The 20,148-nt window shown below is 41.3% G+C and overlaps 2 protein-coding genes across 2 annotated transcripts; both read left to right on the top strand.

Annotated features, from left to right (window-relative positions):
• The first annotated feature begins 2,555 nt into the window (after positions 1–2,555).
• On the top strand, positions 2,556–2,975 carry LOC148717017 (uncharacterized). The gene has a single exon (XM_088744666.1). The coding sequence runs from the start codon at positions 2,556–2,558 to the stop codon at positions 2,973–2,975; it is 420 nt and encodes a 139-aa protein (XP_088600792.1).
• Positions 2,976–6,555: 3,580 nt separating this feature from the next.
• Positions 6,556–11,549, top strand: LOC148717016 (uncharacterized). The gene is made up of 4 exons (XM_088744665.1): positions 6,556–6,877; positions 7,487–7,636; positions 9,894–10,145; positions 11,230–11,549. The coding sequence occupies exons 1-4, from the start codon at positions 6,556–6,558 to the stop codon at positions 11,547–11,549; spliced, it is 1,044 nt and encodes a 347-aa protein (XP_088600791.1).
• Positions 11,550–20,148: the final 8,599 nt, after the last annotated feature.

The following is a 20,148-nucleotide window of genomic DNA, read 5'->3' as shown; positions in this document are numbered from 1 at the left end:
TACATACATACATATATATATATATGTATACATATATACATATATATATATATGTACATATATATATATATGTATATATATATATATATATACATATATATATATATATATATATACATATATATACATACATACATATATATATATATGTATACATACATACATATATATATATATTGTGGGAGGAAAAAGACAAGTAAACTACAAGTTCATCCCTACAAGCCTGTTTCGTGGTCGCCCACTCATCAGGGGATTTAATGAGAATAAATTTTACCATTGCTTATATACAATATAATTTGCATGATCTAACTAGTCTAATTTATGCAGCGCGATAATCATGCCGCCACAGAAGCAAAGCCCTCCTACGCAACAACTAAACTGTCAATTTCGCGCTGCATAAATTAGACTAGTTAGATCATGCAAATTATATTGTATATAAGCAATGGTAAAGTTTATTCTCATTAAATCCCCTGATGAGTGGGCGACCACGAAACAGGCTTGTAGGGATGAACTTGTAGTTTACTTGTCTTTTTCCTCCCACAATATATACTTCGCTCTACTTCTATGTATTGAGCACTGTTCTACGAAAATCAAGTCACACTTTATATATATATATATATATATATATATATATATATTATGAGAGGAAAAAGGACGTAACTACATTTCCCGACAAGCCTGTTTCGTGAATCGCTTCACTCTTCAGGGGTTTATATATATATATATATTTGAATCATCTAGACATGAGGTTCAAGAAACACAAAGCGGGAAAATTGAGAAAATTAAAGGCAAGTAAATCTTTCTTTATTATATTCAAAAGAAATACTTAGAATGCGATTTAATAAACTCTCACCATCAGTTGTCAGTTGCCCAGCATAAGGAATCACAAGATGAATTCGGTTTTGGACAACATTTAGGAACTGGATGAAAATGTGATAATGATGCACAGCTACATATATTCCAATAATCCAAATTTTTTATTATTTACCGAGCAAAGATGCTATTTTTTTCTTGTGTACAACTTTTCGGTTTTAGAGCAATTTTTCTTCGACACGATGAAGGAATTTGCGATTAAGGTTTCTTAAATATGTGGGTCATCTAACTAAATTGAGTCAGTTTGCTAGACATAACGTCTCGTAGTCACGTTCGACGCACTAAAAACTACTATAAAACGAATACAAGAATTGTAAAAACGTGTAAAATGGTATATAAAACGTCACTTGTAAAAATGTAGCGGAATTCCAAATCGATTTCGATCAATTTGGAATTCCGCTACATTTTTACAAGTGACGTTTTATATACCATTTTACACGTTTTTACAATTCTTGTATTCGTTTTATAGTAGTTTTTAGTGCGTCGAACGTGACTACGAGACGTTATGTCTAGCAAACTGACTCAATTATCGAACACGTTCCTGGCCTCGGCCCACAAAATTTCATCACATCTAACTAAAACAACATGTAAAAATACCATATCGATTCAGAATTTTCCGGAAAGGATTTGTACGTTATTTATAGAGACAATTTGATGGTTTCTTTGAAAACTGAGATGGAAAATGACTCATTATCAAATTCTTAAGCAATAATGTAATGATTCGAATCTAATGTTGATTCATAAATCCGCAAAGTTAGTTTGCCAACTTAAAACATACTTTATAAACCCGAAAAGTTAGTTTGCCAACTTAAAACATACTCTGAGAAACGAGCCAACGTAACAAGTTACGTAAAACTTAAAAGACTCTCAGATTAATTATTTTTAGCTTATTTACCGTACATAGCCTCTGACAGTCATAGTCCAACTCCTGGCCTCCACGCGGCGAAACTGGCACTACTGACAGGAGAAGGGGCGAAGGCGAGTCACTGGCGCCTCATAACCAGTTGCCCAGGGTAGATGGGGCTCTTTAGCCGTGGTGAAGGCAACCCATCAAGGGGAGGGAAAACCCTGATTTCAAACCTCCGCTGCATTGCGGCTGTACCTGATCGCAGGAAAGACTTCAGGTGTAAACCTCGAGGTTAAATCCGGAGTGGAGCCCCGAAGGCGAAAGGCAGATGCACAGCACTACCTTCGGCAGCTCTTGCAGTGAAACTGGCCCCAAATTGTAAAGGCTCATCCTTTCCTTTGGACTCAGCCAGCGGAACCGAGAGGGGGACACTAAAGTGTGGGCAACCCAGCGTCTCCATATTAACCCGCCCAGGCCTTCAGCGCAAACTGGAGAGGTCACTCCAGCGGTTTTGCAAGATTCCGGCTCAACACGGCATGAGGCAGTTCACCGGTTCTAAGCTTCTGACCGATTGGCGTAGGTTGGAGCGCCAGGGGACTCATCCGACGGTGGGAGAGGCCCTCGTAGCTTCATTGGGTAGCTACCGCCCGCCTCAAGCTGGGCAGCCCCCAGCCAGTAAGGTGCTGCCTCGCCTTGGCTCGCCTGCTCTACTGGGTGCGTAGGGCTTAGGAGACCTCCCCGACAAGCGAGTCACAACTTTGCACCAGGCAGTCACAAAAAGAAAACATTAACGAAGACTCCAGCTCTTCGTATCGCAAGCTGGAACGTTCGCACTATGTGCCCTGGTCTCTCTGTTGATCTTCGACAGATAGACGACTCCCGCAAGACCGCCATCATCAAAAAGGAACTGACACGGCTTAACATCGACGTTGCCTGTCTCCAGGAGACTCGGCTGGCCGACAGCGGCTCTCTTAGAGAATCAGGCTACACCTTCTTTTGGCAAGGCTTGTCCCAGGACGAGCCGAGGCAGCATGGAGTAGGTTTTGCTGTGAGGAACTCGCTGCTCGCCACCACAGAAACGCTGACTGGAGGCAGCGAAAGAATCCTAGTCCTCCGCATGAAGACATCTACAGGGTTTGTCAACTTCCTGTCTGTTTACGCCCCGACCCTCACATCCAGCACAGAGGCCAAAGATCAGTTTTACGAAGCCGTGGAGGAAACAGTGTCCCAAATACCCCGCTCCGAAAGCGTATAACTGCTAGGCGACTTCAACGCACGCGTTGGATCCGAATGGCAAGCATGGCCCGCCTGTCTCGGCCATTTCGGTGTTGGCAAGTTAAACGAGAATGGGCAGAGACTGTTGGAACTCTGATGCCACCATGGCCTCTGCATCACCAACAGCTACTTCAAGTGCAAGGAGCTGCACAAAGTGTCTTGGAGACATTCCCGGTCCCGCCACTGGCACAAGCTCGACCTTGTCATTACTAGGAGAGCAGACCTCAGCAGCGTCCTCCACACGCGAAGCTACCACAGCGCAGACTGTGACACAGACCACTCCCTTGTTGGCAGCAAGATCAGGCTGAAGCCCTGTAAGATCTACCACGCCAAGACAAAGGGCTGCCCCCGCATCAACACCTGCGCTACTGCCGACCCAGCCAAGGCTCAGAGCTTCGTCGAGACCCTTCAGAAAAAGCTTGCCAACCAGCCTACAACCGATGACACGGACGCCAAATGGTGTCACCTCCGGGATGCCATCTACGACTCGGCCATGTCTGCGTTCGGAAGAAAAGCACACAAGAATGCTGACTGGTTCGAGGCGCACTGGAAAGAAATGCAGCCAGTCACGGAAGCCAAAAGGATAGCCCTCCTGGCTTACAAGCAGAACCCTTGCCACAGCACACGCGACGCTCTCAGAGCAGCTAAGAGCAAGGCCCAGCAGACCGCCCGCCGCTGTGCTAACAAGTACTGGCAGAACTTGTGCGCCAAGATCCAGACAGCTGCCGACTGTGGTCACACTAGAGGGATGTATGAGGGGATCAAGACAGCTACTGGCCCCACGAGCATCAAGACAGCACCGCTCCAAGCGAAGTCTGGCGAAGTCATCACCGACCAGAGCAAGCAGCTGCAGCGTTGGGTCAAGCGCTATCTCGAGGTCTACTCGACCCAGAACATCGTGACTGACGCTGCCCTTGACTTACCCAGACTACCAGTCATGGAGGAGCTTGAAGAGATGCCTACACTGGAGGAGCTCAGCAAAGCCATCGACAACCTTGCCTGTGGCAAGGCGCCAGGGAAGGACAGCATACCATCAGAAGTCCTAAAGCACGGCAAGCCTTCCATCCTCCAGCCGCTCCACGAGCTCCTCCGCCAATGCTGGGTGAAAGGGCATATCCCACAAGACATGAGAGATGCAAGTATAGTCACCCTCTACAAAACAAGGGTGACCGAAGCGATTGTAACAACTATCGCGGCATCTCACTCCTCAGCATTGTGGGCAAAGTTTTTGCGCGTGTCACTCTAAGTCGCCTTCAGAGTCTCGCTTCACGAGTTTACCCAGAATGCCAATGTGGGTTCAGAGCCGCCAGGTCCACAGTGGACATGATCTTCTCCCTCCGTCAGCTGCAGGAGAAGTGTCGTGAGCAGCAGCAACCATTGTTCCTCGCTTTCGTGGACCTGACAAAAGCCTTTGACCTGTTCAGTCGAAGCGGGCTCTTCCAGATCCTTCAGAATCGCCGCCTTCCACGAGGACATGCAGAGCACCGTCTGCTTTGATGGAGCCACCTCGGATGCCTTCCCAGTCAGAAGTGGAGTAAAACAGGGCTGCGTTCTGGCACCAACTCTGTTTGGGATTTTCTTCTCGATGTTACTCCAGTATGCCTTTGCCGACTGCTCCGACGGTGTATACATTCGGACAAGGGCAGACGGCAAGCTCTTCAACGTTGCCAGGCTCCACGCCAAAACGAAGACCCTTGAGGTGCTCATTCGCGAGCTGCTGTTCGCAGATGATGCTGCCCTGGCATTTCACAGCGAGGCAGGCCTCCAACGCTTGGTTGATAAGCTGTCTCACGCCTGCAAAGAGTTTGGCCTTACCATCAGCCTAAAGAAGACCAACATCCTTGCCCAAGATGCACTGACACCTCCCGTCATTACAATCGACAATAATGAACTGGAGGTGGTAGACTCTTTTACTTACCTAGGGTCCACAGTGTCAAACAAGACATCGCTAGACGTCGAGATCAGTTCAAGGATTGCCAAGGCAGCGGGAGTCATGGCTAAACTCAACAAAAGAGTGTGGAATAACGACCTGCTGAGCGAGAGGACCAGCTGCAAGTCTACCAATCTTGTGTCCTTTCCACACTCCTCTATGGTAGCGAGTCACGGCCCACATACGCCAGACAAGAGAAGCGGCTCAACGGGTTCCACCTCGCTGCCTTCGGCGTCTCCTCCAGATCAAATGGCAGGACAGAGTAACCAACACCGAGGTCCTTGGGCGAGCCGACATGCCTAGCATCCCTACACTACTCATCCAAAGACGCCTACGGTGGCTAGGCCACGTACACCGTATGGACCCCGGTCGCTTGCCAAGACAAGTGCTCTATGGGGAACTCCGGGAGGGCGTCCGACGCACGGGCCGACCACTCCTTCGCTTCAAGGATGTTTGCAAGCGCGACCTGCAACTCACTGAAATCAACCCCAACACCTGGGAGATCCTTGCGCCAGACCGGAACGCCTGGCGTCGCGGTGTGAAGGACGGAGCTCACAGGGCTGAGATGAAGGCCAGGGCCGAGGCGACTATCAAGAGGGGAACGAGAAAGAAACGTCAAGGATCAGTTCAAGAGGCCACCAACTACATCTGTACCAGCTGCAACAAAGATTGCCACTCAAGAATCGGGCTTTTGAGCCACTGAAGAGCCCGCCAACACTGATGCGCTGACCATCGCCTCTCCGAGACGAGGATGCCATGCAATGCCATTTACCGTACAACTCAAATTGCAAGACTCGCAAAAAATTATCTAATTCTACACATTCTGGAGTAAAATGGGAATTCAAACGGCTCCCATCTTTTGGCCCAACTGTCTGATTCCGAACAGCATGATAACCTTGCCATAAAAATTCAAAGATATTTCCATTGTAGTGTTAAATGTAACACAAAAAAGCTGACAAAACCATGGTAAAAAGATTTAGGATGGCAGAAAGTAACCATGACTTTTTTGGCCAAAACTCAATTGCAAAGCAACGGTTAGGGCATGCCTAAAAGAGACGGTTTCTTGACTTCCCTCCTTTTTATCCTATGGCAGATCCAGAGGTCTGAAATGCGGATTGAATTATTAATCGAAAGGAAACTGATTCAGATTAAAAAAATTCGACTAAATGATCGAAATTCGAGTGTATTCAAGAAAGCGAAAGGCGTGCGAGAAAGGTGGGGCCAGAATCCCTTTAATTTCACGCGCATCTTTAACGTGATCGTGCATTCTCGCGCGTTCTTGTGCATTCTCGCGTGTTTTTCGCTTCCTTCTCTCAACATACAGGGCGTTTCTGATGAGTTTTATTAAAAGCAAGTTATTTGAGGTAAAAACGAAGTTAAAGAGGTTGGTTGTGCATTCAGAATTTTTTAAGGATATTTTACTGGTTGTCTAAATCTTGAAAAACTAATATTGCGCGTTTGAAATATTAACGATGTATCTAAGATCGTAACTGAGCCCTTGGCACGAAAACAAGATAAGTTATATGATAGACAATAATCAATACCGTTACCAGGGGAAGGGATGCCAACCCCAACGATATTTTAACATATTTTGTCAATTTAGGCCACCTTCGCTGCAGCTCTGAAGAGAATGGTCCTTCCAAAACTCTCCTACATAGCAGTGGTAGTCTTTATATGTAAGGTTTTCTCCAGTGCTAATGCACAACAATGCAGCGTGGGCGAAGTCTCCAAGCTTGATATGATGCTGCAACGTCACATCTTCAAGAGGATCACGGGAGCGTCCCTGGGGGACGTGTGTTACCATGAGTGTGCCGCTGACGTCAGATGTCAAAGTTTCAATTACGTTTTCACTCAAAACATTTGTGAATTAGAAAACCGCACCAAGGAGGCCAGACCCGAAAATTACGTTCCAAACGCGGAGCGGTATTATTTCAAACGACATTTGAACAGAGGTAAGTCAAGATCCAGATGTAAATTCTCCCCTCTGTCTGCCATAAATTTCTGACAATTTTAGCTCTTGGAAGTTTTCATTTTTAAGCAATTAAACCTCAGTCATTTTTAAGGGACAAGTCATCATATTTGGGGGTGGGAGGGGTGGTGGCCAACAGAGTATACGGGGGGGGGAGGACAAGAGAAAACTGACTTCCAATTAACTGCCAATTACGGGGAGAGGGGCATAAGAATCTGACAGAGCCTTCCTTCCTTTTTAAAATCAGTCTATTTACTGAAGTTAAACTTCGTCACCTTCAATCGGTATCGGTCTATGAGTCTAACTAACCAATCACAGCGGAGTATTTGCGTCCTGAGGAGAAGGGTAACCCGAGCAACCAAATGACCTCCTGAGGAAGACACCAGAAAGCAGTCTATTGGTCGCCACCCATATTGGTGGAGAATAAATCGAGAGAAAAAGCCAAAATATCAAAAATCTTATTGCTTTTTACCAGTATGAATAACAACAGCCTTTACGAGCCAAAATGCCATTAACATCGATACCTAATGATACAATAATGCAGTAGCCACATGAGAAATTTTTACAGTACATGTGTATTTTCTTGTTTTAGTCCCTCTCGGGTCTATTCCTGAGCTGCCTGCAGAGACTTGCAAGGAAATCAAAATGAGCGAAGGAGGACAAGCGATCAGCGGCAAATACTGGTTTACTTCGATTGTACCCACGAAGACTGTTCTGGCTCCTTGTGACATGAAAACCGATGGTGACTGAAATTATAAATAGTTTCATATAATCGCCCCTGAGATAAACCAGAATTTAGTACAGTCAAATACATGGTGACAATATGTTATGAGAAGACTCCAACCCAAGACAAAAAAAACTGACGTAAAAACTTACTCGTACGGTGAAATGAACAAAAATCAAACAAGACGAAAAAGAACTGAAAAACAAAAACAGTAAAGAAAAAAAAAAGGAACTAGCTACACTAATCTTTCTTTATCGCGAAAAAAAGTTCTCTTCAGTTTTCTTCTTATGCAGATCTCTCATAAATACTATGGGGAGGGGGAAGGATTTTGTTTGTATTACGATAACGTTTCCTAACACAGCGTACCCAATCAGTGGTAATTGAGGGGGCATCATCTGCCCCTGTAGTTACGACATCTGGTGTTCCCCAAGGAACAGTCTTAGGACTGCTACTGTTCTTAATGTATATAAATGACTTACCTGATACTCTTAAATCTACTGTTAGACTTTTTGCTGATGACGCATTGTTATATGGGACAATTTGTTGTGATGAAGACACAGCCGATCTCCAAGAGGACTTGTATAGATTAGAAGACTGGCAACAAACGTGGAAGATGGAATTTAATCCTTCAAAGTGTAAGATCATGTGTTTTACGACCAAGAGAGATCCACCAAAGCGAGAATACATATTCTGTGAACAAATCCTAGAGGAAGTGGAATCTCACCCTTATCTGGGGGTAATGCTCGATAACAAAATGAGTTGGTCACCACACATTGAAAAAATCACATCTAGGGCAAATAAGGTCCTGGGACCTATCAAGCGAAAGCTGTGGAATTGTCCAAAGTCAGTGAAAGAAACCGTGTATATGACACTTGTGAGGCCAAAACTCCAGTATGCCTGTGGCGCATGGGACCCACATTACCAGAAAGATAGAGCCGCTCTAGAAAGGGTACAGGGGAAAGCAGACCGCTTTGTCACTGGGAATTCCGATCAAACAGCGAGCGTGACGGAAATGCTGCAAGACCTACAGTGGGACACACTTGAAACAATGAGAAGACATGCAAGGCTCTCCACTATGTACAAGATGTGCCACAGCCTCCTAGATGGGGATTGGGGGGATTATTTGATAACGAAGAAAGAAAGGAGAACCCGAGGAAGCTATGATTTTAAATTTATTGTACCGAGAGAACATAAAGATATTTTTAGACTTTCTTTTTTCCCCAAGACAATAACTCAATGGAACAAACTTCCAAAAGAAACTGTTTCCAGCCAATCCCTACTTATTTTTAAAGGCAAACTAACTTAAATTTATTTTATCGGTAGTTTTAAATAGTTTTTAATAATTTTCAATAGTTTTTTTAACAGTGTTGTATATTTAGTATAGCTTCACTTATTATTATCTTAGAGTTTGCGTGATGTCCTAAACGATTTTTCCGACATAACGATATTTAGATTAGATTTAGATTCCCTGATCCACCATATACCATAAGGCTCTGAGCTTTGTAGCATTCTGATGATCGCCTTCATCGGCAAATATAATTTTTTACGACCCCCCCTCTCAGAGTAGTTATATGCAAATACCAATATTAAAAATCTATGCAGGTAATTGCCCCTCATATATGCATAAGAATGCCAAGTTTAAAAGGTCGACGTGAAGCAGAAAAGCATATGCCCCAACTGAGCTTGTTCAAGCCCTATCAGAAAACTGTAGCCGCGAAGCAAGAGGGGAGAAGAGAGATGGTTATTGGGATGAAGGAAACACTCATTTTTCAAAAATTTGTTCTTTTATACTTTGTTGGAGACGACTGACTCCCCTCCCCCCTCCCCCTAAAAAAAACCATGGGGTCACTCCAAAAAACTCTCCACCCCCGCCAGCCAGTTATTTTATTTATTATTTTTTATTGATTTATTGTAATCAGACATGACATGACACATAGCATAATGACGCACTACCCACAAATAGCAATCTCGAAGTTCACGCGAAACCAAAGCAATCCCGGATTTCTTAACAGTTAAAGTGCTGAAGAATATGTCCCACCAAGAGAGGATAGATATCCTCTTTCGGACAAAAAAAAAACAAGACAAAAAAAACACAAAATTGGCTTAAATCTTCAAATTTTTCTGTTTATATTCCGTGTCGATTTTTATATCTTGATCATCCTTAATTCATCTTTGTTTTTTATTACAATGTCCCTACCTCGTTGTTTTCTTCGATATTACGAAAGCATTGTAAGGCAACCCTGACTTTTTCTCTCTTTGTTGGTTATCCGTACAGGTGGCCTGAATAGTTCCGTTATTCTTACCAGCCTCGACTACAAAAAGTACACAGAAAAGCTGCTTTCTTATCTAGAGCCAGTCCTAGTAAATTCAGGGCGGAGTAGTTTTGTGAGGTGTTGGCGCGCTAAGACTGACGGCTGGGCGGCATCGACATTCCACAGCAACTGTGATGGGAGGGGACCCACAGTGACAATCATCAAAGTGAACAGCTACATGTTTGGTAGATATACTGACGTGTCCTGGACAAGCAGTGAGTAACAAACAAGCAAACATCTCTGACATGTAGAAAAGTTATTAAATCGATTACTCATGGACTTTTCTTGTAGCTGTGAGTACATTTTAGGAACAAAAAATATCACATTAGACAGTAACAAGTGAGATCTCGAAGTAGACAAACTCTTAAGTGGCTTGAAACGCTTTTGGAATGCGTTTTAACTTAAAGTCATGCTTCCGATTTGATTTGATTTTTGATGCGTCATTTTTATTTCATTTAATTTGATTCTGGCATTCCCGTTTCGTGTCTTTTCTACCTGTTTCGTTTTATCCATTATTCGTATTGGAGAACTGAAATAAAGGATGTTTAATTAATGATCTCCTTCGATTATATGTTTTCTTTGAAAACACTTTGGACCATATGTCGAGTGCTCTTTTTGAAAAGTAAAATTATGCTCTTGTGTTCTTTAAATCTATTTTTAACGAATTAAGGCCCTCGGTTCTAGTTCGGCAAGTTAAATTTATTCATCATAATTTTTGTTCACATTCGCAGAGTTTTAAACGTTTCTTACTGAACACAGCCATCGGTGCGAAATTCTCAATCATAAGATTGCTCCTTCATGATCTTACAATCCTCAAAGATATAATCCAAAGAAAAACGAAGAAAGCCACCGTTAATCATACAAAGATAAAAATACGAAATCATCAAAATGGTGATAAATTGATCCCATCGCTTCAGAAATTCTCAGCCCTCCCCCCTTTAGTGCCTGTCAATAAGGGTTGAACCTCCCCTCCGTTCCTCTGAAAAACCATGTGATCCTTCCCCCAGAATCCTTCCCTCCCCCCTCCCCTCCCCCCTCCCCTCCCCCCTCCCCTCTCCCCCTCCCCTCTCCCTTCTCCCCCCTTCCCCCTCCCCCTCCCCCTCCTCCTCTCCTCTCCCCCTCCCCTCTCCCCTGGTCAAAAATAGTAGCCGGTCCCTAACTCTTTTCATTTTAGGTTCGTGTGGTTATTCTTCAGCCTGCAAAGCTTTTATTTCCTCTCTCTACAACGCCGCACTTGCAAGCAATTCGTCTAATGTGTTATTGTAATTCACTTTATTTCCATTTTAATCATCACTTTAGGTTCCTGTGGTTGGTCTTACGCCACCAAAGCCTTTTTATTCTCATTCAACAACGCCAAAGGATACAATCCTGTGAAGCTGACACAATACCAAAACCAGCATCGCGCCATGTACAGATGTTCCTCCCACGGACCCACTTTTGGAGCGGAATATGACATCAGCGTATCAAATGAAGCAGGAAACAATCAAAACTCCCATTCTAAATGCGGCGGGACGTACTCCAACCCCTCGGGCTATTCGGGCCTGAACTGTGGATTTTTCACAGGAGCACTTTTTTTTACTCCATCCGACATTGAAGTTTTCTTCGAAATAACAAACTAAACACTAAAAACTATGCAGTCTTAGTAAGTGTTGAGTAAGTCTAGTAACAGTATGATTAATAGAGTTAGTGCCTCCTCACTTAAGGCCTGGTCAACAAATCAAGCTCTGTCCCTCAGATTTCATTTCACCGCTCTCTTCGTCGGAAACTTGCGATTTCTTTATTTAAGTAACTGAATTAGCTCAGTAACCAAGATTTCGGTTTTTGCACGGGATCACTTTTTAGACTCCATCTGACATTGAGGTATTCTATGATATAGACATCTAAACACTGATCCATACGATTTGACTTGAATAACCTTTTAGAACAGAACTGGTTAAACTTGTCTCCGAACCGAACGAACTTGATTGCCAAGCCGGTAGTCAATTCTTCTTTTGGCAATTTAACACAGCTTAGCACCTTGAAGGCTAGTTTTAAATGTAGTCCTAGTGTTGATTGATATGTGATCTTAGAAACTCATCAGTTTGTTAAAGAAATCTTGATAAAATTCCAATTCCATTAACGAGATATGTTGTTTTTTACTTGCTTAGAAACTTTACATCAGAAAAATTTTTTCGTAAAGTATAAAACCTACAGGAAATAATCGCTCTTAGTACAAAGTCGTGATTTAATTTCGTTTTAAGTTTTTCTTAATTCATTATTATGTTTTACCATAACGGAAATCAAAGGAGATTGAAATTACATAAAAGAACATAATCATCAATCTCAAATATCAAGAACATTTCGTCCAAAGTTCAACTTCTCGGTTATCTTATTTAATCATTTCCTTTCGATAAATCTTACAAGAGGAGTTTGTTAGATGCTGCCATCAATATTAAATGAGAATCAAATTTCTTCATCGCTTTCTTCCTAATAACTTACGCACACTGAAGACGTCAGTAACACGGCAAAACAAAACAAATGAAAACAAACATACCAGAAGTGCAAAAAAATTAATTAATTTTTCCACCAATCTTGATGCTTGTGTGGTTTGTGATTAGAGAAATGTATCAAATTTAAGTTTTGTATAGATGAGTATTTCCAAAGTTATCCATTACCCGTTTCTTCATACATACATACATACATACATACATCATACGAATCACTAAGAACTTTTTTCATATAAACATTAAAATTTCGTATGAGCTGCGTGACCCGGAAAGCGCGAGGTTCATACTTTTAAACATAGTTAAGTACGCAGCAAAAATTTCCAGAGTCATACATCTATGACCTACATGGAAGGTATCATACGAATCATTCAGAACCTTTTCCAAATGTATATATGATAATTTTGCGCGAGGCAAGTACCATTTAACATACTAAGTAGGAGTAATTTCCAGAGTCATACATCTATGACCTGTTTCCTTATAGGAAGGTGTCATACAAATCACTCAGAACTTTTTCCAGAGTCATAAAAGGCTGCAGAAATGTTAACGTGAGGTTTTTTCTCTGTTTGAAAATTTCAAAAGGTGATTAATTTTGAGTAGCAATTATTGTCCTGCGTAATTCTCCATTGAGCAGGTAAACTATTAGGATTATATTTCCCTCCCACCTGTTAATAAGATCTGACAACCCTTCCGTTGGCTTTATTTGCAAGAGCTACACTTGTTTCCCAACACGAATCGCCAGCTAAGAAACATTTTCGGAGAAAGAGGTAAGGAACAATATTTGGGGGGCTTAGTTCCACAGATTTTCAGCTGGAGATGATGCTACCTCCAAAGTGCGAGACAACGCGAAGGCATTTTCTTGTAAAGAAAAAAAATGGAAAAATGAAAACTGTCTGTGTCTCGATGAAATCCAGAAATAATGTCAGAAAATGTGAGGAAACTTTTCTAGCAACAAGATCGAGGCGTAATTACTTTGACGAGAGAGTCAAATTAGATGGTATGTATATATTTGCTTACTCAGAAGAGTTTCTACAAATGCAACGGCTTTATTGTTTTTCACTTGCATCTCTGCCTCCCGCCTTCGCCAAAACTTGCCAGTTTTCGCGAGAAAGTTAAAGCGCGGAGTAAGATTTAAAATTTGTTTCACAAGGGCTAAAAATCTACCGCAAGGACTCAAATCCCAGTGAATTCCGAAAAGAACTCGTTAATAGATGTACAACGCATTGTACCGCTCGGGCCCATGAAGCGACTTCAGTCGAAAATTCAACTTTTCAAAGTTCGCTGCGGCGGTTTATCTTCCTTTACATGTATGAACTCAGTGTTGATGAGAAACTATGGAACGCTATAACTGTCTTATGATACTTTTGGTCATGAAATTCGGTGCTTACATCCTTATATTGGGTGCTTACATCCTTATATTCGGTGGTTAAATCATTATATTCGGTATTTACTTCATTATATTCGGCGCGTACTTCGTTATATTCGGTGCTTACTTTATTATATTCGGTGTTTACTTTCTTTTATTCGGTGCTTAAATCATTACATTCGGTGTTTACTTCATTATATTCGGTGCGTACTCCGTTATATTCGGTACTTACTTTATTATATTTGGTGCAAACTTCGTTATATTCGGTGCTCATTTTATTATACTGGGTGGCTTATTTTTTCAGTGTTCACTTCACTATAATCGGTGTTCACTAAATTATATTATAACATAACCAAAGTAAAGCGCGCGCTCTGATTGGTCAATTTAGCGTCCCCCATTTGCCCATGGGTGTACGCTGCTGACGTGAGCAAATGCAAAGACTATTTTTCCGCGCGCGCTTGTTTTTTCTGGTCGCGTAAGATTTGTTAAATAAAAGGGAACTCTTTAGCTACAATGTATCAATGTTATGTTATAAAACAAATGGTAAACACCACAGCGTACACTATTGAGTTATGGATGCACTTGGGAGGTTTGCTAAGCACTCAAGAAGCTAGAGTCGCTTTCGGCTATCGCCTCGAGCGACTCTTACGCTTCTTTCGTGCTTAGCAACCTCCCGCGTGCATCCATAACTCAATAGTGTACGCTGTGGTGTTTACCATTTGTTAATTCGGTATGCACTTCATTATATTCGGTGTTGATTTTATTATACTCGGTGATTAAATCATCCAGTTCGGTGCTTCCGACAACTGCTGAGCACTTCATTATCTTTGGTCCTATCAACATTATACGCGGTCGTAAAATCATTATCTTCGGTGCAAACTTCGTTATCATCGTCACCAGGCTCCCAAAGACATTGTTCGCGGTAATAAGCCCACAATGCAATTCTGTGATTTTTTTGTTACGAAAACGAAGACCCTCGAAAACGAAGACCTAAGACCTAAGACCCCCGGTCTTCGTTTTCGCACTACGAAAATGAAGACCTTGTAAACAGAAAACCGTAGAAATTACGAGTTGAACAGACATTAAACAGCAACAACGCTTAGTAATATAATACATTACACTTCACGCGTTTCTTCCCATTATTATCCGTATTATCATACGGCCCGTCTTGTCTGTTCTGTTTCGCTATGCGAGCCAATTTGGTGTTGATATTCTCGAGGGTTTCCTCGGGTAAATTTACCACACATACTATTATTCTGGAACAGCAGGGAGAATTCGAACGCCAGCCGCCTTTGATTTATAGTTAGCATTGCGTGACAGAGGAACAGAGAAAGCTTTCTCTACAGGAAAAATGACTCTTGGGTTATGTGAATAAATAATCGATTTCTACTGTATTTTGCAGCTAAAATAGATTCTGACGGTCGTTAAGCTTTCTCTGCTGGAAAATTCTCGTTAAAAAATAAGCAATTCTTTTGGCTAATGCAGGGTCTTCGTTTTCGTAGTACGAAAACGAAGACCCCCGGTCTTCGTTTTCGTACTACGAAAACAAAGACCCTTTATTAAAAGCAGACAATCCTTTGAAAGTACGATTGTAGAGGTACCCCGAACACTAGTAATTGTTATTTCAGCTTTTGATATGTTAAGACAGTTTGTCACGTTTACGGATACGAACCCTAATCTTTTTGTACTTATGTAACTCTTCCGTTTTTAGCACAAAGATACTAAGAAACTTTCAATGACTTTCTATTAAATTTGTTAGCGCGCTTTGTTTGATTTCTATTCCGTGACTAGCGAATATCCGCTCGAAGCTAGCTACACAAAGCACTGTTCATTTCTATTTCCCCTAAGTCAAAGTGTAAGAACTAAATTCGCCTTCTATTAGAAAGTAGTTCAGTTGCGAGGAGTCACTGTAGCGAAAGCATTTCGGAGCCGAACGGAGTTTAGGAGTTCTCTACCCCGGAGTCAAGATCCGATGTAGGTTACACTTGTAATATTCCTCATTTTCATCATTTCTAGTTTCGTAGTCTTTTGGTTTTCCTTATATCGAACCTTCATGTATCAGTTCTATAGTTCTTACCGCCTGTGCTGTACAAAGACTGCCAGCTTAAGTAAATAAAGAGTTTCATGCTGTTAATTGTCTAAAGTTCAACACTGTGGTTATACTGGCGAACTCCGGTGCACAACACCACGTGTCTGCAGCATCGGGAACGCGACACAGTTTGCGCGTGATTTTTCTTCAGCCACCACTGCTTTCGGCTCTTGGATTTGTTTTTCTATACATTGAGTCCAAGTTTGGAACAGACATTTTGCGCGTGATTTTTTTTGATATGTTAAGACAGTTTGCGCGTGATCTTTCTTCAGCCACCACTGCTTTCGGCTCTTGGATTTGTTTTTCTATGCATTGAGTCCAAGTTTGGAACAGACATCCCTGACGAAGGAGCGATCGGAATATTTTAGGGCCTCGATAAGGTTAAGCAGGCTTTATTCGGGCGCGTTCTCTCTTTTTCGGCCTAGCGCGCATTGCGTGACGGACGTGTACAGTGAGAGAATACGATCTTGTTATTGGCGGTGTGACAAAACAATGGCTTCCTTTGAACAATTTAGGTCGAAGGCCGACTATCGCACGTGCGGCCGAGGGAAACATTTTTGCGCGAAACTTAAGCCACATGTTGAGATGGAGCGGTGAAAAATTCAAGTATGTCGGTTTTTCGAAAATTTAAGCTTCCTCAGCTAATACGAAGAGGGTCACGTGGCAGCGAAATTGCAGAAGACATTCCACGCTTCAAATGTAATGAATTGCCGGTAAAACAGAGAATAGGACAAGGTTCCTTTGGAGATGTTTACACAAGGGCCTCAATAAGGCTAAGCAGGCTTTATTCGGGCGCGTACTCTCTTTTTTGGCCTAGCGCGCACTGCGTGACGGACGTATACAGTGAAAAAGACACGATCTTGCAAATAACTCTTTTATCTTGTTTTGCATTTTTGATTGGAATACCTGCTCCACGGTGTATCAGGAATGGAAATGTTCCAAATAAACACAGTCCAGTTATGTCACGCAGTGCGCGCTAGGCCAAAAAAGAGAGTACGCGTATAATGTTGGTAGGACCGAAGATAATGAAGTACTCACCAGTTGTCGGAAGCACCGAACTGGATGATTCAATCACCAAGTATAATGAAATAAACACCGAATATAATGAAGTGCATACCGAATATAATTTAGTGAACACCGAATATAATGAAGTGAACACTGAACGAATAAGCCACCCAGTATAATAAAATGAGCACCGAATATAACGAAGTATGCACCAAATATAATAAAGTAAGCACCGAATATAACGGAGTACGCACCGAATATAATGAAGTAAACACCGAATATAATGATTTAAGCACCGAATATAAGAAAGTAAACACCAAATATAATAAAGTAAGCACCGAATATAACGAAGTACGCGCCGAATATAATGAAATAAATACCGAACATAATGATTTAACCACCGAATATAAGGATGTAGGCACCCAATATAAGGATGTAAGCACCGAATATCATGACGAAAAGTATCATAAGACAGTTATGGCGTTCCATAAGAAACTGATTGTTTCCCGTTGCTCGACGATGCAGCATCGTAAACAAATTTTTCAGAGACTGATTAGCTCCTGTCTTTTGCCAAGTTTACACTCGACAAGCGCTCTTTAATTCACTCCAATGTTCGTATAGATCATTTTGTATGAAGATAGGATAACGTATATGTGCACGATCCTTCGCAGTAAAGCACTATTTGAGCAATAGTGAAAATCAGACCTGAAAAAAAATTTCAGGCCTGTACGGGATTCGAACCACTAACCTCTGCGATACTAGTGCAGCGCTCTACCAATTGAGCTAACAAGCCAACTGGGAGCAGGCCATCAAATTAATTCGACATAAACCCGTAGATGATAAATCAAACAACAACAAACATATGAAACATATGTATGAACTGCGGTTATGAAACGTATATGTGCACGATCCTTCGCAGTAAAGCACTATTTGAGCAATAGTGAAAATCAGACCTGAAAAAAAAAAAATTTCAGGCCTGTACGGGATTCGAACCACTGACCTCTGCGATACTAGTGCAGCGCTCTACCAATTGAGCTAACAAGCCAACTGGGAGCAGGCCATCAAATTAATTCGACATAAACCCGTAGATGATAAATCAAACAACAACAAACATATGAAACATATGTATGAACTGCGGTTATGAAACGTATATGTGCACGATCCTTCGCAGTAAAGCACTATTTGAGCAATAGTGAAAATCAATAGTGCTTTACTGCGAAGGATAAAACAGATGGTAAACTTTAAGCTCGGTCGCGTTAGAAATCTGAGTCAAGTGTTAAACATATTCTGATTTTTTGCTAAGATTCCAGCCTGAGACATTTAACACAGTCCCCTACGAGCTCCGATCACACTTTTTTGTCATTTCACTCAATTTTTTTTCAATAATGCAGTTTGAAAAATGTCTGCACTCAATTGGGAAAATAAACCGCACTATTTCCACCCTAGGACATTAGGTATTTACATACCTCTTAATTGTCTACATTTCGGTGTTTACATTTATAAACGAATCATCCACACTTAAACACTCAACACCCTGAAAGGCTAGTGGAGGCGACAGTGTTTGACGCATTTTTCGTCACTGTTTTCAAAATCTTCAGTTGTCATCGTTGAGACTAGCTTCAATTAAAACGGACCTACATAAAAACGCTTTTTTGCGAATGCTCCCGTGCGTTTTAATGCGGATAGTAGTAAAAAACTCATCAAAAAGTACAAGTTTTCGAACAAAAATGCGTCAGTGTTTTTGCAGCCGTAGTCGAACGCCCTTACAACTGAACTTCAGAGCTATAACTTGTGAGTGAGGTATTACGTGTCTTTATATCTTATTAGACGTTTGGTGCGCAATATCGCTGAGTATTTTTACGAGTTGTGCCGTATCGTAGGATACTTGTACTTGATTCGCGCGTTATTTGTACTCTACTTAGTGCAGTTGGATAATGATAGGTGCGTATTTCACAATCGTCCTGCGCAACTTGCCTGCTTATTAGTAATTCCTCTCACTCTTTGCCATACAGTTGTTATGATGTTAAGGTTAGGGTTAGTTTGTATTGGATCGATGACAAGTAATTATCTTCATTGATATTTCTCTTTATTCTCATTACTTGTCTGTTGATATTGTATTGATATTGTAAGGAGAAATTCTGTCGTGGTCGCTTACAGGAGAGATGAATTCTGAGCTTGGTCTTTGAGTAAGAAAGATCTGTTATCATTAGCGTAAAAGAAATAGCCAGGCTCAAAGACGCAGACAAATTTAAAAATCTATACCAAGGATTTCCTCTTAATCAATTTTTTTGAAAAGAATTTGTTAGATACTGTCATCAGTATTAAATCCCTTTCTTGGCAAGACTTCCAAAGCCAGCGAACCCGCGGACCCGTTACAAAGACTTTTCCAGTTGTTTTGTATGATTTAGAAAACTCTACTTCAATCATTCATACTTTTTAAAGAAAATGTTTGTCTGTTTTTCGCATCAACTGAAAAATGAATTTACTTCACTTCACCCGGAACGCATGAGGTAATAAAGAATTTTTATAACTTTCTACAAGTATCATTTCGACAAAATGTTGTACTGTTCCACTCGAAGAGCTGCAAATTTTTTCATGCGCTATATCAAATTCTCTAAGTTGAGGTTTGCAGGAAATCTCCTCATTTCTGGCAGTTTGTATTAAGTTTTTTCACTCAGTATTTCAACCATTTCCTTTCAATCACTTTTGTAAATGTGATCATCAAAACTTGCACGTGAGGATCATTTGAAAATTATTAATCGATGTGTTCGAAAAACAATATTTTTATGTCCTCACTTTGCAACTTGCACTGAGTTTGAAAAACTAATGGGCTATAATTGAGTAAGTATTAGAAATAAAATGAATTTTTGCCAGAAGAAGGTTTTCAATATCAGATAGAAGACTGACAAGGAAAGCGAGTTCTAAATAATTAATTAAATATAAACAATTCTTAAACAAGACAAAGCGAATGGATGTGACTCAGTAAAATTATGTCCGGACCACAAATAATTTTGTGGCTCGTAAAAATTTAACAAATTTTTTTGGAGTTTTTTCAATTGTAGTGCCTTGTTCAGTGCGATTTTAAACACGAAACACGACTAAGGCCTGATAATTGCGTGATAAAAAAGAACTTCACTTGACAATTAAATATACCTATTTCCATGCAATTAGCATATTATTCGAAAATCCAACTCGAAAATCTAACTTGAAAACTCAACCCGAAAAATTAACTCGGTAAATAGGCAACCTCGTATATTCATTTGATATTGCATTTC

Source organism: Stylophora pistillata, chromosome 14, assembly GCF_964205215.1.
Source record: "Stylophora pistillata chromosome 14, jaStyPist1.2, whole genome shotgun sequence".
In the NCBI taxonomy this organism is placed as follows: Eukaryota; Metazoa; Cnidaria; class Anthozoa; order Scleractinia; family Pocilloporidae; genus Stylophora; species Stylophora pistillata.
Note: the sequence above shows the minus strand (reverse complement) of the source record. Positions and strands in the feature narration are given on the sequence as shown.